Here is a 17213-nt window from a genome sequence, read left to right as displayed (position 1 = left end):
AGTAGGAAGATGTGGATTTATTTTCTCTCACCTTGTAATCACAATCAAACAATCTATAATTTAGCTCTGGCCTTGACTCAAAAAAAAACATTTTGTTGAATTGGACACATTTTTTGAAGCTCTATTGACTGACATGCAATGACTGGGACTGATGGAAGAATCTGAGAGGAATGAACTATAGGAGCAGAGAAATAATTCTATTTAAAAGACAACAGCTTCATAAGAGGCCAACAAGAGTCACAAGGGTTGTCACTTTGCTGAAGGATAGTTGTGACCAGCTATCCAGGCCAGACTCTAAAGACTTTCCAAGGGGTAAAAATGCTGCTACTGGAGTACTGACTGGAAGTATTGCTGATATCATGTCTACCATATCCTCTTAAAATACTCTGTCCAGCAATATCAGTCTCAGGAAGAAAGGTGTTTTAACGCTTATTCAAAATAGCAAAGAAACATGCATTCTTGTACTCAAGAGAGAACATTGACAGAGGATTACTCAAAAAGTACACAGTAAAGGTACTTGTGGGAGTTGTTTCACTCAAGAAGAGCTAATGGCAGAAAAAATAATAACAAACTCGAGAGACGGCTGAGTTGACCGCAGTGCAGAATCGCTGCATAGTTTAAATCTCCTTACAATGTTGTCCATTTTAGATACAGGCTTATTATATTTACAGCCCGTAATAACATTCATTTTCTGGGCTCAATATGTGTCTTGGCTGTTTTCGTTGTGATCTCTAAATTCACCTTTTTTATAATATTATCACAGTTCCAAGAACACTAGTGCTTTTGTTTTGAAATCACTTGAGTTTCGCCCGCCCCTCGCTCCAATGACCATTTGACCATTTAGTAAGGTAAAAAGCAAAAAGGCCTCTCAGACGTTCTTCCGTTTACTTGTTTAATAAAGAAAAACAAATGGACGGTAGATACACGGATTCTGTACGTACCTCTCTCTGCACAGTTGGCTTACACATGTCCAGCAGTTTCTCTATATCCGACATCAGCAACTGAGCCTTTGACAACACTGCAATCAATGGCATTGACAAAAAAACAAAGCAGTCCCCATTACTACTCTCCTTATTTTTGGTAAACACTTCTACAGACATTTGTTTTTTTTAAGTCATGCTACTTGTAGTGTGTGTTGGTTTGAGCTGGAAAGGATATAATTAGAAAAAATTGTATTCTGAATGAAAACGTTGAATAAATCTAAACTAGTGTGAGACAAAGTCCTCAGAAAGTGAGTAAAGCAAAGTTCTATTAAGGGGAAATGTTCTTGTCTTACACTGACGAGTCCCAGATGCCTCTTCACATGGCATTTTTCTGATCTTCATTTTTCTGATCTTCGGTGTGTATGGCACAAGACTGACTGCTTTGCACTATTAAGTAAAACATAGAGCGCATTTAGAAATCAATCGGCAACACAATGAATATAGAAAAATATACATTTTATTACTATTGACAATACACTCTCCAGAAAGGTTTACTTTTGAAGCACATGCACTTTAGCATGGCTTGTTTTTTCTTTAAACGTTTAGCGCTGTTTAAGTGACACCACTAACATCTTATAGCACATGTTGGCAAAAGGAGATTTTTTACATTAACAAATAAATAACCAGTTATATTGGTAAATGTAACAATGTTTTAGTTGGTATAATCTATTCAGATTCAATTCGTGAGAAGGCAGAAGTGGTAAAGAGGCCAACTGACACTTTATCAGCATGATTTAAAAAAGTGATTTAAATATAAGCAAGGCAACGTAAATGAAACGTAAAAAAATTATATGAAATGTAATCTATCCATCATTTTTTATTTTGGCATTTAGCTCATTAGCTAGCTACTAGCCACGTAGCTACATCGCTAATCGCTATAAATTAGTCAGTATCAGTGGGTAACCAACCACACCTTAAATTATCAATGAAACAAAGATTGACTAACGTTAAGGGCTTGCTTTTGTTCAGGGCAGTACATTATTTAATGTAACTGAACATTTATTTTTTACTGGTAGGCCTACTTACTCGTCGATACTTTGTTGACTCCATCACGTTAGTTTTGGAAAATATGTAATGTTGTTAATATACCCTCGTGACATGAGAAAGAGATGGGAGAAGATTGAAACCTCAATATATCTACGCGTGACCGGAAGTTAGGACCCGTTGAAGTTTACCGAAGTGACGTTACAACAATAAAATGTAATAATTGATAGTTGTTTGAATTAGCCTCCCTCTCCGAAGAGGAAGATATTTACTGTAATGCCACGGCCTTTGTACAAAAACTGAGGGAAATACTTCACTTAAGTCTGAAAGCATTTTTCTTTCAGTCAAATCAAGTTTTTTTTACTATCCAACATGTTAAATGGCGTAATTCAATTATCTTCATCCTCAACGTGCATAAAGTAGTATGTGAGTAGTATGTAAGTACATGCGATCACAAGAATATTCGCTTATATAATCCCTAATGATGCACTCACTTCTATTTTTGTCTTGCGTTTATTTTGAAAGGACTTTAGCAGTCAAGTGACTCCCGGAAGTTTTTGTTTCCTCACCTGTCAGTTCTGACACGGTGCGAGAGTCCAGCCTTGTCTCTTTGTTTTTCTCCGAGAAACAGGTCTTCTTTTTTCCAGAATAAATGATAATCTTGTGTGTGCCACTGACACCTAACTGAGGACATAATTTAACACGGTAAGCGGGAGTTGAGGGGGAACAATAATCGACTGCTTTGGATTCACCTAGCCACAAATAGCCAGAAGACGTTAGCTCAGAGCTAGCTTACTGTTATCATCAACAGATCGATCATTTTAATTCTGGACATTATGTACACAACTTTCATGTTTCCCTTGGTCATTGTGTGCTTTGTTCTATTCATCCTGAACGTCATTGTAAAACTGACCCCGATGTGTTTTATCGGTGGTCAACACAGCTCACGGAAGCTAACACCACAACGTTAGCATCGTATACAAACGATTCAATGAGTGTTTACATCCCAACAATGGCTTTCCCATGCCTCTGGAAACGAAATAAGGTGTCTGCATAGCTGAAATGACTTTGTTAGCTGTTAGCTCTCATAATTTATCAAGAATTGTCGAACGAGATGGTGTTGCTATTCGTGCCTCATTCTAGATTTACGTTGACTTTCGGTTTAACTTTCGATTTCATAGCATGTTCTGAAGTCGTCATTTAAAGTCAGCAGCTCTGCCTTTGTGGGTTTTTGTTCATATGTTTTTGTTCCGTGGCATTAATCTTAGAGCATGTCCAGGTATTGTCTTTTTCTTTTTTTATATAAAAAGCTACGAGCTTAAGTGTTAAAAACTTGGCTCATGATTGTTTGCTGCATCATCGCATGGTGACATCATCAACTAGCTGCCCGTGTGCTGACCAGCTCCTAAAAACAGATGATCAGATCAGGTATGGTTTGGGATTTATGTTAAGTCTGTTTCAGGTAGCTGTCTGTCTGGACTGCTCCTTCGTGTGGTCAATAGGTGTTGATCACAGGCCTGTGACAACAGGTCACTGTGAGACCCTCCACTCCCTCATCAAAGAAAAACAATTCTTAAAGTAATTTGTTTTTTTATATGTACAGAATTTCGTTATTATAGGACAAGCAAATATGGAGCTTTTCCATTTCGCCATAAGTACTGTAAACAGATTTGTCCCAATTATTACATCATTATATTATTTAGATATTTGCACACATTTTACAAATGAAAACATTACAAAAAAAGTGGAAGGGAATAAACTGTTGTCATAAGACACAAGACTAATGTTTGGTGACTGTTTAGTCAACTTTGCACCTGACATATATTTGATTATAAAGTGGGCCTGATGATGGTGCCACGGTGTTCATCCATAATGCACCCTGATGCTGTTTGAGGCCTGTGTTAATTACTCGAGGCACACCTAGAATAAACTCTAGGCCTGTTCTTAACTCTTGCATGAAGTAATAATGGAACAAAACACCTATTGATAAAACATTTGAGCCGCCAAAAATGCAATACATTAAAAAAACGATGTACTGTATCATTAGTACAACTTGAGTAAAAAGGTATTTAATTTGTTTAAACCCATTAAATGTAGGCTGAAACCCCTGCCTATACATTTCTTTTAAAATCCAGACTACACAACACATCTGAAATGCTTTAGCTTTAAGCATTGTGCTCTACTTCTTGTTTAGCTACCTTTACACTTCATTTAATTTCCAAGCTAAACAAGGTTTAAAAATCTTGCTACATCAAACAAAATCAAATCTGATAGCATTTGTTTTTTTCTGCTCAGGAAGCTATTTTCTTTTAAAAAACAGGAAGTGATGCATTGTACATTTCCTGCAGCAAGAGATCAACTGAAAAAAGTCTGAGCAATGGGACACTGTTTTATTGTAGAGTGATCTGTGGGATATGTAGTACAAAAAAGCCAGCTATACTCAAACATGTCACAATAATGTGCAGAGACTAGGTAGTTACAACGCTACTTAGTACTAAGCTAATGTATTGTAAACACAACACAAGGCCAATCATGGTGTTGGCTTTCACAGACATCTAGCACTTTCTAAATAAAACCCTTATTGTATCCCCTAGGTCTTCTTTCTGCTACAGAGTAGGCCTGTGCAGGCATGGAGCCCCTGGCAGTGGATGATGACATTTGCATCCTTAAACACGAGACGGCCTACACCGCTGCTGGCGAGAGTCCTGTATCTGTGTGTCCCGGTGATGAGTCTGTCGCCTCCCACTTCGCCCTGGTCACGGCCTACGAGGACATCAAGAAGAGGCTGAGGGACACAGAGCGAGAGAATACACTGCTGAGGAAGAGGGTGAAGCAGCTGGAGGATAAGGTATAGATTTAGACCAAATAAGTGATGGTGGGAGGGAGGCAATGAGAAAAAATATTGAGGTTTAGAAAGGGTTTTCTATCGAATACGATGAATGAAATATTCCTTTTTCTTTTAATGATAGACTAACTCCAAAATGCTCTGAGAAAGTTTAGAAAAAGTCAGTAGATTCAACTGCAAAAGAACTCGCCCCTGGGAGAGTCTGCATGCCAGCATCATTAATATTGTTGGCCTCCAGTCAAAGCTATAAAACAATGAGTAATAAATCAGTTCTTTCTAAAAACAGGGAGGGGGTCTGGATGAGTGCGGTATTGCCAAAAAGTTGGATTTCGATAAACAAAGGAGTACAATACAAAGAGAGCTATTTCAACAGGATGGGTCTTAATACAGATGGTAGGCTGAAGTGAAAATACTGCACATCATGTCGGCAGAGATCCTCTCTGGAAGTGTCTCGTTTGTTTTTATCGGTTTAGGTTTTATCTGCTGCAGCATTTTGGTCCATCGAGATAGGATGTGGTGGGAGGAGAGTAACCTCCAACCGCAGATATGTGCATTTAATGAAATGGATCTGTTCTCTGTGTATCTTATCTATCTCCGCTGTAGCTCTTCAGGCCGGAGGCTCCTCCATCCGAGGGTCCTCAGTACGTGAATAAGGCCTTCAGTGCTTACCGGGGTATCTACATAGAGAAGGAGGACCTGCAGCTGGAGCTGAACAAACTGGTGCGTTTACTGATTCATTTTTCCTCCAACTGGCTAGAGCCTGGCACAAAGTATGTTACGTAACTGCGAGCAATGCACATTTTAAAGTACGGATTATAAGTATTTTTGCTGTAACTTTGATTTAAGTAGGAACAGCAAGTTTATGATATGACACGAATATGCTGTTTCCCGGCGCCATGAGAGAATGAGAGTTTGGTGCATGGATATGAATGCTGACTCTCATCATGTTCCTCCCTCTATAACTCACTGTCTCCTCTGTTTCTCTGTCAGAAAAAGGAGAAGAGTGAGAGTGAGAGGCTGTTGACGGAGCAGCTGCAGGCCAGAGAGTTGGAGCTGCTGCAGCTGAGGACGGAGATGGAGACCAGCCAAGGTACAGGTAGAGCTCACAGGGTGGATTTCTACTCATACAACAGCACTACTTTAGACTGTATGAACAATAGGACTGTGTGTTATGCTCGGATTAAGTATTTGCGGTAGTATTTCACATTGGCTTCCTGTGTGTTTGGAAACTACTTTTAATGTATGTAAGATGTGTTTTTAGTTAGTGAGATGATATCTACATGTAAACTATGAGTTGTAATATTTTGATACTGAGATGTGTAGGGCAAAGCTATACTAGGCTACTATGTCAAATCTGAAGAACTACTACTACTACTTGTATTTTACCTGAGTGTTTGCGTTTTACATTGCTTAGTAATTCCGATACGCTACATTTAAGATACGTTTTTTACTTTATTCATTTGACAGCTAGAATGTAGTTACTATGGGGACTTTTAAATCAATTGACATATACAATATTGACACACTTAGCACATTTTGATTGCAGGGCTTTTACTTGTTTAACACAGTTGTAGTTCTACTTTTAAACAACAGTACACTTCTTTCAAAACTGGGTTAAACCTTTATTAGCTTTAAACATTCAAGTGGATTGCTCTGTATTTTACTGCCTTGCCTTTCACAGTTCAATAGCTCTCTTTCCTTGTTTGTGTGCAGTGATGAAGAGCCTGAACAGCCCTCAGGACTACTGGCAGGTGGACAGGGCCAGCACCGAGATGAAGATCCACAAACTGCAGGAGGAGCTGGAGAAGGTGACGCTGGAAAACAGCAGACTGCTGGAGACAAGTGGGGTAAGTGATGAGGGAAATGCTTTTGAAAAAAGTGCAACATACCCTCCTGCAATTCATGATTTATCTCTCACAATTGGCATACAGTACCAGCTACCTCTATCTCAATCAATCTCAATCTCAATCTTTGTTTATTTATATAGCACATTTAAAACAACCTTCAGTTGACCAAAGTGCTGTACAGGCAATAACTACAATATGAAATAACACAATGGGAGTACAATAATAAAACAATAAGTACAAACATAATAAAAAGCACAATAACTAGAAACGTATAAAAAATTAAAAAAACACATACAAATATAAAAATCTAATGTTCAACTAGTATTAACTAGTACCTCTATGATTCTATATGGTCTCCTTTTTTTTTAAAGCAAATATACTGCTACTTTTTTACCATGGTGTACTTATATGCTATTTAGTTTGAGTTTTTTTACTTATTGTGTCATCTATAATTAATAACGTGTGCAAACTTAGTCATTTTTATATTGTATTATATGTAAGTCTAGTATCCTCACTTTATCTGCAGTATCTGCTGTAATAATGTAAATGTCCCCGTTGCGGGACAAATAAAGGAACTCTTATTCTGATAAGAAGGGATGATGAACAAAAAAAGAGAAAAGATAGCCGATGATAAGAAGGACAGAGTAGCCATTAGAAACAAAGTAGTGGAGAGAAGCTGGACCAAAAACAATGGGCTAAACCTCATGCTAGGGGTCTGTGGTTATTTCGTTATAACAACCTGTTAAATACTAGATAGAACTTCAGACACCCCCTTCACTCTCTATCTAACATGACTTGTTTCTGTTTTAGGAGGAACCCCATGGCCTTAACGGACCAGTCTTAGACCAGACATGTGATGCAAATTATAGTGCAAGGTGAGTGTTCATGAATGTCCTTTTAATAGTGGCTCAGCCGTCATTTCAGTGACCAAAACTGAGGATGTAAACACTGTTGCATTGGTAATTAAAATGTTTATCATCCTTCCAATTGTTAGAGTTGCAAAATGGTGGAAACATTCCATGGTAATTCAAATGAATTAACAGGAAAAACACGTATAAAGGAGAAATGTAAGGGTTATTTGCTCAGGTTGCATTTACCATGCCATCAACGGAACACAGCTTTTACCCTCATAAGCAGACGTAATTGTTAACCCTACTAATAGAAATGAAAAAAACAAGTTTTACAAATTCTTGAGCCATACTTTCCTCCGGAATGTTTTGGAACTTTACCATCACTTTGCAACCTTACTTATAGTCATAATTAGACCAATGTTACACGAGAAACACAGCTATACACTGCATGCAGTCGCTCCTCTTGTAATTGTCCCCTTTGGCCACTAGAGGAGGGTGCAGCTTTACTCTCTAACTACACAGCAGCCTGTGATATGCAGATACCTCAGAAGTACCTGAACCTGAAACATGATAAGCAGCAGCTAAACCCTCAGGACTCGATACAAATAATTCAAATGTGCACTACAGTGTTTGATGTATACAGGGTCTATAGCAGAGGCAATCACCCTCCGCCTATTATTCATTGAGGATAATCTCCGTGGCAGCTCCTCACATTCCATGAAGAAAATTATATTTTGTGTCCATTTTAATTGTTTCACGTGTCAGCAGTTTTAATATGGTGTTGGTTTTTAGCAGCACAACACGCTGTAGTGTCTCCTCACAGTTTTACCTGTTGAGTGTTGATGAGATTTAGCATCTTTACATAAGGTGTAGAAAGGACAGTTTGTAGGTGTTGCCTCAAACACCGTCACAATGCTATGGTTTGTAATGAATCTGAGGTGGTAAAGCATTTAATCCATCAAAACAGTGTGTCCTTAAAATATATCCTAAAAACGCTTTATGCTGTTAAGTGAATATGCTCAAACCCGATGAAACTCCTTTGAACAAATCATAATTACAGTCATCACAAAGAAACAAGCCTCTTTAGGAGTACCTCTGATTTGCCCATTATATTTACTTCCTGTTTAATTATACTAAAAATGTTGACCAAATTAAATTATTATACACCAGACCAGTTGTACATCTTGAAACATAAAACATTTGAAATGAAACATTCCTTGAGTTTTCGAAAAGGATAATCACACAGCATGTATTCCTTCTTCAGTAAAGACAGTACCTGGTATTTGACCATGCAAGCTTCTTGCCCTCATATCTAAATGTCGTCCACAGGGAGAGGAGGATGCAGCAGACGTACCAGGCTCTGTGCTGCGAGGTCACCCGTCTCCACTCAGAGCTGAAGCACCAAACCGGCCTGATCAGGAAACTCAGGCCGCTCCTCGCTGAGACAAAACAAGGTGAGGCACACACACAGGGTCCTGCCTTTGTTGCTGTATATATATTTCAATCTGTCAGTGTATGTGATAACCCACCAGCACCTGCATTCTCACCTCCTCCGCTCCAGTATATACAGCAGGGGGAGCAACATGTACTTCTTATATTCCGTCATAGCAATATCTCACAGGTTACCTCTCAGGACACCAAGGCAGCCTTAACATATTTAGATATTCACTTACTTGGTCTTTCATACTAGTGAAATAATTCTGCTTTTAACTTAAGTTTCCAGGTTAATATTGACTTTTCTGCTAGACACTTTAATTTATAAAAAAAGGTTAAGTATACTGTATTGTATTGTATGCATTGCTGGTTTAAATATTTGAATCTTTGTAAATGTTGCACATACAAGTGACATATTTATATTGTTGTACCTGTACATTTTCCTCTCTGTATTTATTGTACATCTGTACCTAATTGTATCTTATGCATGAAGAAAGCTGGCTATCTCCATTAAAACAAAATAAAATATTATTTTGCATATTACAGTACACTTTTAAAAAGGCTTTCATTTTGATTTGAAGTGACATAAAGATAGTATTAGACTAGTCTGGAAACTGAAGTATAAGCATCACTAAAGTGACAGCTTTTCCTAACTAAAAAAACTGATATACTGACTGAGGCTTCACAAGTTTAATGTTGTGAAAATGAGTGCCAGTTAGTGTCAGATTGACGTACTCTTTAAGCATAGTGGCCGGAATCGAAATAGTGCTTCTGACACAGGAACTAATGTGGCTAACATCAGAGGAAAGAAGGGGCTGCTGCTGCTCTTCTGTTAAAGGAAGGCTTTTCTGAGAAGAAGTACTCCTTACTGTAAAGATCTCCTGCTGCTCCTTGTTGCAATCAGTACAAGGGTGTGATAAGACTGGATATTATCGCAGTGCTCACTTTGATAAAGGACACCATGAAATAGTCTGTGCCTCTGCCATGATGTGTTCTACCCCAGGAGAGATTACCTCTGTTGTCGATTCCCTCCGAGTGTCAGAAGAGGAGACTAGGAGGTGAAAATTAGAACGAAACATGGCAAGAAAATAAATCTTGGCCTATTTATTCCGCTGTATAACGGGGTAATCCTGTAACTTAGAGGAGAACAGATGAAGAAATGAGGAGTGGAAGAAAAAGAGAGATGAAAGGGGGTGCATTGTGTATTTATTCAGTATCTGTATTCTTCTATTGTTCCTCCTTTGGAATCCCTTTTATTCAAATTGTAGACTCAGGAGACCCTCTCATGGAGGAGTAGCAGGGAGGTAGGGATGAAAACGGGACGAGATACTCATTTAAACTTGATTATTGGCTCAAAATGATGATTTGATGGCAGTGATGTGTGTGTGAGATAATGGCTGCTGATTTGTGTTTCACTATGATTTGTATGTAGTATATTTGTGGCTTAGTTTATGCAGTCTGATTTGTTCTGGTGAAAAGAACCTAATAATTAAAGTGGATATTTCCTGACACTCAGACCGTGAGAAAAGGAGAAAAATAAAATAGCTATATTCAATATAAATGCACCAATTTACGTAGAAAAATGAATCTCATCTGAAGTCTTACCAAAATCATAATTTCCCTTTAACATGTTTTTCTGGGTCTACTCATAGTAGATTGTAGAAATGAACTGCTGATGTATTTATATTAAATTCAATATTAAATGCCAACCACCAACACTCGTAAAAAATACAATGCTTTGGATTATCCTTCAGTATATCACACCCATAATCCTTTGTGCTCTATCAATGTGTCTACAGTTGCAGATGAAGTGCACTCAAATTGAACTGTATGCCAAACATTAAGGTAGTGATAAGCTTTTTTTTCATTTTGCATTTTATCTTCTCAACCATACACTGACTTTGTCTTAACAAAATATTTTCTGCAAGACTCTGATTGAGCATCCAGCAGTAATATTAACATTACAACCAATAGGAAAGATGATCAAAAAGAAAAAGTATATTTTTTTAAAGTGTTAAAATAAGTATTTCTTGGAAAATACAATGCAAATATTGGCAAGCTTTCATAGGCATCTAGGCAACAATTTCAATAACAACACATTGTTTTGCTCTCACCACTCCCCCCCCCCCCCTCTTCTCTAGCTGCCTCAACAGTTCCAGTGCAGTGTCTGGACGACTTTGAAAAGAACACCCACCACCCAGTCTCCCGGGCAGCGCCTCGCCCCCCCGGTGCCCCCCCTCCCCCTCATGCTCCGCCGCCCCTGCCCCCCGCCGGCATCCTGTCAGGCCCCCCGCTGCCGGACAGCCTGAGGGAGGACTGCTGGTACAACGGGCCCTGGCCCACCCAGAGCTGTTCGGGGGAGGCTCTGCTGGGCAGCGACCCCTTCTCCGTGGTGCTGCCCCCGCCCCCCCTGAACCAACCCTCCCTGGACGACAGCTCGCGGTCCTTCCCCAGCCCCCCCAAACCCAGTGACGCCATGTTCTGGGAGGGACACTCCGCTGCCTCCAACTCCTCATCCTCAATTGGAAACTGCTGTCCCAGGAGCCCCCCCCAATACTGAGTGAGGAGAGAGGATGGGGTCATTAAATAGTGATGGAAAGTAAACAAATGAATGAACTCTCCAACCCTGCCACATAGCTACCACCTAACCTGCCTTAAGTTGATAAGACCACTCCTCTGGGCTGGACCTGCTGCTAGTGGGAGCTGACTGAGGCCGGAGGGGGCCTTTATGAGGGGGGGACACTCTGTCTCTGCACACCGCATCGGTGGACAGATCCGACTTTGCAGAGGAACATTTGACGGAGAGACCCTCAGCAGAATAAGAAGTGTGCAAGCATGCATACAAGCAGTTTTATTTCTGTGTGAATACGAACACACATCAACAGCGTGTGCCTGTGAGTGCAGAGCAGGGTGTGGGCGTCTTTGGCCTGCCTGTGTCTGTATATCGTCATAATAAACCTAATAGGGCTCAAACGGGCCTCTCTCCATTCCCTGCGGCCCCCGATCACTGGGGCCACAGCATCATACTAGAATTTGTAAACTCCCTCCAATGCAAGTCTTTTTACATTCGATTGCTGTAAAGTAAACAGTATGTATTTACATGTTTGTCTCATGATGGTGTGAAGGAAATGTAAAGGTATTAGGACTTTGAAATGTGTACTGTGATGGAAGCAGACATACAGACTAAGGATAATCAGAATTCTGTGACCAAATGCCATCTATTTTTTTCTTCAAGTTGTTGTTTTCATTCAATATCAAAGTAGGCTTTCAATTTAGCTATGCTTACCAAATCATTGAGGATGTTACGTAACGAGTAGCAAATAATAACTTTAATCTAAAAATGTATTGCTTTCTGAAACGAAACACTCCACCCTCACTGGCACTGGAAAACTGTTTGATTCTCACAGAAATGTCTCAACGCAAGCCTCCTCAAACCTGCCTGTTATCACATAGTCAGAGCTACTGTAAGACAATACGTGTGGGTTTCTTTTCTCAGTTGTAAAGGGACATGTAACATGTAAAGTTGTGTATTGTTGTTCATCTTTCAAGTGTAAAGGACTCATGGAAGAGGCTACATACCCTCCGATGTATTTGGAAAGCTGAATGAGTTTGTGAGTTTTAAAAATGTATCTAAACTCTGTACTGTGCCGATGTTGATCAATGATACATTTGTAAGTTATAGTGTGAGGTGGGAAGTTCCTCTTTGATTTCTCTTTTTAAGTCAGATGAGTATAATCACCTGAAGGATGTACAAAGGCAAACGCATTATGGGTTGAACACAAAGACGCTGAGAGAAGAATGTGCATATTTGTATAAATGTATATGGTGGGCTTAAGTACTCTGCCAGACGTGACTTTGCACTCTCCAAAACATACTTTAGTTTTTTTTCTCCCCCAGCCCCAAAGCTTCTGATGTGTATAAGAGTTGTCTCCACTGGTGAAGACAATAAGTCTATAAACCTGAAGAAAAGTAAGCTGTGACTAATAGGTGCACAAAGGCCCATGGGGTTTTTCTTCAGTCTGTTCCATGATAACTGTGGTCTTTTTGTTCATTTTTAAGAAATGTTATTTTACAGCAGTAGTTTGGTACTTCTGTAAACGATTTGCAAACCAAAATGCAATGTACAGTAGATATGGATTATATTTTAGATTTACTGCACTTCAGACTGTTTGTAAATATACTCAATTAAACAAAGGAAATGAAGTGTGCTGTGTCTCTATCCATATTGTCAGCAATAAGGTTAAGTTTAAAAACAGGAGGCTTTCGGATGTTAATTAATAGTCAAAAGCAGATATAACCTTTCTTTAAAAATATAGTTTTTTGAATGTTGCTGAAACCAAACCATTTCTGGATTCACTACAGGAGGAAAATATAATCAATCCGCTAATTTCATCAACTATTTGTTTTAGTCAGGTATCCATAAAAATGTCCAGCTTGGCCGTCTTCTGGCTTTTCAATGTGAGGATATGCGGCTTCTCTCTGAGTCATAACATTAGAATGAATACCTTGGGGAATTTCAATATAGCAGACAGGCAATTTAAAATCACAATTCATGTTTGCATTTGCCATTGATGATCAAACACTTTTTTTTTTAAGAAAAGGCTGAAAAATATCTAGCAATAATTCCACGCCTTACATTAATTAAGGGTACCAAACTGGTTAACGGGGAATAACATTCTTAATATGTCAACAAGAATACCCCATTACAGTAATTCTTTGACACTTTTAATCAAATTGTGCCATTGTTTGTTCTTTGGAATTATAGATATAAACAAAAATGAAAAGATGGCGTAAACGGTCCAACTCATAAAAAGAATAGTAAAAATCAAATAAGACATAAGTGATTATAATTTACTTTTGAAATGAAAAGTAAATAAACACAGCTTAGATAACGTAATCTGTTTAAGAGGTTCATTTAGCTCTATACTAGTGAGGCCTAACTGTAAGGGTGATGCTTCAAAATATTTATTTAAAAAAAAGGAAAAAGAAAGAAAGACAGCTTTTTCCCAGAGAAATGTTATTAGAGATAAGAACAACCAATTTAAATCAGCAAATGCTTGGACATTTAATTTCCCCCATAGTGTCAAGAACGTCCAAACGTCTATGTTGTACAGACAATAACTCAAATAAACAAAGGATGTTAGATGTGTTTGTCATTTACCATCGATACACACTTTAGTGCAGCTGAATATCTTTATTTACAATGTCATTTATCATTGCCTATTTCAAATGATCATACATGTTATAATGCTCTGCGAGATGTTTCTTACATACGCTGTACAAGATTCTTTAATTGGAAACCAACCCTTTTTGATGACAAAGGATGTTTTACACTTCAGATTTTAACCAAGCTTTAAGGCAGAGCAAAGGCAACACAACAGTAGATACAGGAGGAGACTGTATGATCAGATCTGCATATTCAATTCATCAAAGAGCTCATCGCTAAATATAATGTTAAAGCTGCTGATTTAATCAAGTGAGGGAGATCATTCCAGCAATCTGACAGAAAACATCTTGCAAATATACAGGAAAAAAAGAAGCCATTAATTAGATATATTTCTTGCACATCAAACTGATTTCAGTCACTCCACAGGTTTTAATAAAAGGCACAGGCTACGCTTTAAAGATGAGCATGTATCCTGGCCATGGGGGACATGGAGCTGGTTCTGACCAGAGTCTCACAATCTGCACCTTCAGAAGGTGGGAGGCTATCATGTTGTTAGCTACATGCTAGTTGGGAGTTTTTGTTTCCTGTTCTTCGCCGCGACCCCTGTCGTCAAAAACTCAATTTTCTCTTTGATGTACTCCTGCTTACACTGCTCGAAGAACGCAGGGTCCTTGTAGCTAGTGGGAGACAGAAGGAACAGTTTTATTTCACAGAATTAATGTTTTCTTGTGTGACTCACTCGATGGTGAGGGTGGCTCACACAGTGTTAACCTATGTTAAAGATGTTGGTGGGATAACACTTAAGGGTGTTGCAGAGGATATCGCACTCACTGTATCGTCAGACATTCCTTCAGTGCTGCGTTCTGCTCTCGACACTTTAACACCATGAGGAACCCCGAGTCTTTGCAGCAGTGGTTGAAGGCTGGAGGAAGGTGGCAGAAAGAGGGGGAATTAGCAGAGGAACAGCATGTACAATAGCCACAAAGATAACTATTATTGTTTCTATTATTTTAAGCCTTCCACCTTTTCTGTTTGATCCCAGAGTAGAAGCTCAGAAAAAAAGACGAGTAGCCACAAGCTAACAAATATGGGCCTTCAGTGGGCCCTCCACCACAAGAAGGAACCCAGTAACTCTGCAACCTCTTATCTAACTGAAACCATGTTTCCTTATTCGAACAAGGCCTGAACTGAGTGGTCGTTTTGGTGGTCGCCCTGTTTCCACATTGACCTTGTAACGGTCAGTCCACCACATGTCTGTAAACCCAGTAATTAAATATAGGCCACGTTTCAATACTTCCTGACTGACCGTGGTAGCAAACTAAGTGGTGAATATGTTCAGCACATAGATCTCTTATAGACATGGCACGTGTGTGACGTGTTGTCACCCTGCTATAAATACCATGTGGGGGGCCTCTATTTGAGATTCTTGCTGTTACCCTGCATTTCTCCACAGGTTTCTCTATCCACAGGTCTGTGTTTCAGTTCTGCATTTTGTTTGCAGGTCCAAATGAGGTAAGCACAATCTGTGTTGATGGTGTTGGTGACAGAATGGCAAACATGTTTATGTTCAGAGTCTCCTACGATTTTCTACAAGACTTTGGCTGGTAATCAGTCCCACCTTTCCTCATTGAGGGTCCATGTATTTGGGCTGGCTCTCAGTCCAGCTACACTGAGTGTAGGGCTGTGCGATTATGGCAAAAATCATAATCACGATTATTTTGGTCAATAATTGATATCACGATTATTAAATACGATTATTCATTGACTTTGAAAACATCCATTTATTGAACTTTAAAACGAATTAAAATAATAATTTGAACAGTATCTTTTTAACTGTTGATTACCCTGAACGTATAATTCAACTGAAAAACCAATAAATAAAATAAATGATACATTTATATTTACATTTAAATAAATAATATCAAAATAATAAATACCAATAAACAAGATCAACAAATATTTTTGGAGCGCACTTCAACAAGCTACTAAACATATATAAATATGATAAATAAATTAGACTAAAATGAATTAGATCAAATATGTTGCAGTGCACTGTCACAACCTAGCAAAGCAAAATAATCGTTTTTTTTTCGATTATGTTGTTTTCGTAATTGTGGCAGGCCAAAATAGTAATTGCGATTAAAATACGATTAATTGCACAGTCCTAACTGAGTGCTTCATTTGTTTCCCTCCCTATAGCTAGGTGCTGAACATTTCTGGAGTTTCTAATCTCCTCGGACCAATCGTAGCCAATATCAAATATACAGATTGCAAAGTAATGCAATAAGGTATAAAATCGGAAAACAAATGCAGTAAGCATTGCTATGTCCAGGGGTGCACATAACTTTTTTGCCCTGGTTCTCAAAGGAGCACCTGGAGATGTTGCTTGGTGCTCATCCTTAAAATGAAATAAACCGTAACTTTTGAGGGGGTCTTTACTTTATTTGCCAGACACACGGCACTGAACACACATGCAGAGGTGAACACAGAACGCACATGCAGAGGTGAACACAAGACAACATTAGCACGACCAGTAATCCTACAAGCCGTCATCACTACCCTCCTGACTGTTCTCCTCACTGTCTTCCTCTCAGCTGTCAGACATGGTAGCTGATGTAGGCCTACTACTTTCTCTCTGGTTGAGTCTGCGATTAGCTGCTTGCATCCACTAGTCAACAGCTGGTTTTGGGTAGAAAGTCTCTGTTGTCATCTTAGACAAGTGGATGTAATCAAATAAGTATGTGAACATAAGTAACCAGTAACTTACCATAGCCAATAACAAATGAATGTAACTTATTTTATTTGTGTTGTTCATTCATATCTTATTTTACCTTAACATTTATTTTTGATATTTTTGGTTACTGTCCTATAGTATACATTGGAATGATTTCAAACCTGTTTATCCCAATTATTATAAAGGAGTGCCTTGGAAATATGTGTTTACACAAATTGTGACCAAACCGTTTGAACTTAGACTAAAGTGAACTATCTAAACACTCAGTCTTTCACTGAGCTGTAGTTATCAGCCTCTCAGTCTGAATGGAGAGGACTCTCCCTCCATATTATTGTAGAAACATCTTCTTCTTATATCCGTTAAAGCAG

General features: G+C 38.8%; 2 protein-coding genes and 1 long non-coding RNA gene across 6 annotated transcripts; 1 reads left to right on the top strand and 2 right to left on the bottom strand.

Annotated features, from left to right (window-relative positions):
• Positions 1-940: 940 nt before the first annotated feature.
• On the bottom strand, positions 941-2077 carry LOC104943548 (uncharacterized). The gene is made up of 3 exons (XR_798119.1): positions 2010-2077; positions 1277-1370; positions 941-1018 (listed from the first exon to the last, which is right to left on the bottom strand). It is a non-coding gene; the product is annotated as an uncharacterized lncRNA (long non-coding RNA).
• Positions 2078-2525: 448 nt separating this feature from the next.
• azi2 (5-azacytidine induced 2) lies at positions 2526-13147 on the top strand. 4 transcript variants are annotated; one of them, XM_010768998.1, is made up of 9 exons: positions 2526-2672; positions 3430-3545; positions 4562-4815; positions 5416-5532; positions 5803-5908; positions 6526-6659; positions 7470-7534; positions 8840-8964; positions 11086-13147. In XM_010768998.1, the coding sequence occupies exons 3-9, from the start codon at positions 4597-4599 to the stop codon at positions 11502-11504; spliced, it is 1185 nt and encodes a 394-aa protein (XP_010767300.1). In that variant the 5' UTR covers positions 2526-2672; positions 3430-3545; positions 4562-4596; the 3' UTR covers positions 11505-13147. The 4 variants fall into 4 exon arrangements, with proteins under 4 accessions (XP_010767300.1, XP_010767302.1, XP_010767301.1 ...); XM_010769000.1 differs by lacking the exon at positions 3430-3545 and adding an exon at positions 10744-10789 and having other exon boundaries at positions 11086-11184; XM_010768999.1 differs by lacking the exon at positions 3430-3545 and having other exon boundaries at positions 5803-5902.
• An 837-nt stretch (positions 13148-13984) lies between these two features.
• On the bottom strand, positions 13985-15121 carry cmc1 (C-x(9)-C motif containing 1; the record flags this gene model as incomplete). The annotated part of the gene is made up of 2 exons (XM_010768996.1): positions 13985-14788; positions 14943-15121. Coding segments are annotated over 2 exons (300 nt in total), but the record flags the coding sequence as incomplete, so codon positions are not given.
• Positions 15122-17213: the final 2092 nt, after the last annotated feature.

This window comes from Notothenia coriiceps, unplaced genomic scaffold, assembly GCF_000735185.1.
Source record: "Notothenia coriiceps isolate Sejong01 unplaced genomic scaffold, NC01 NC01_scaffold00006186, whole genome shotgun sequence".
Lineage (NCBI taxonomy): Eukaryota > Metazoa > Chordata > Actinopteri > Perciformes > Nototheniidae > Notothenia > Notothenia coriiceps.
Note: the sequence above shows the minus strand (reverse complement) of the source record. Positions and strands in the feature narration are given on the sequence as shown.

Coding starts and splice junctions, on each gene's coding strand:
- azi2 (XM_010768997.1), top strand. CDS start 4,597: ATGGAGCCCCTGGCAGTGGATGATGACATTTGCATCCTTAAACACGAG. Junction 4,816..5,415: donor TGAAGCAGCTGGAGGATAAG/GTATAGATTTAG, acceptor TCTCCGCTGTAG/CTCTTCAGGCCGGAGGCTCC. Junction 7,535..8,839: donor GATGCAAATTATAGTGCAAG/GTGAGTGTTCAT, acceptor TGTCGTCCACAG/GGAGAGGAGGATGCAGCAGA.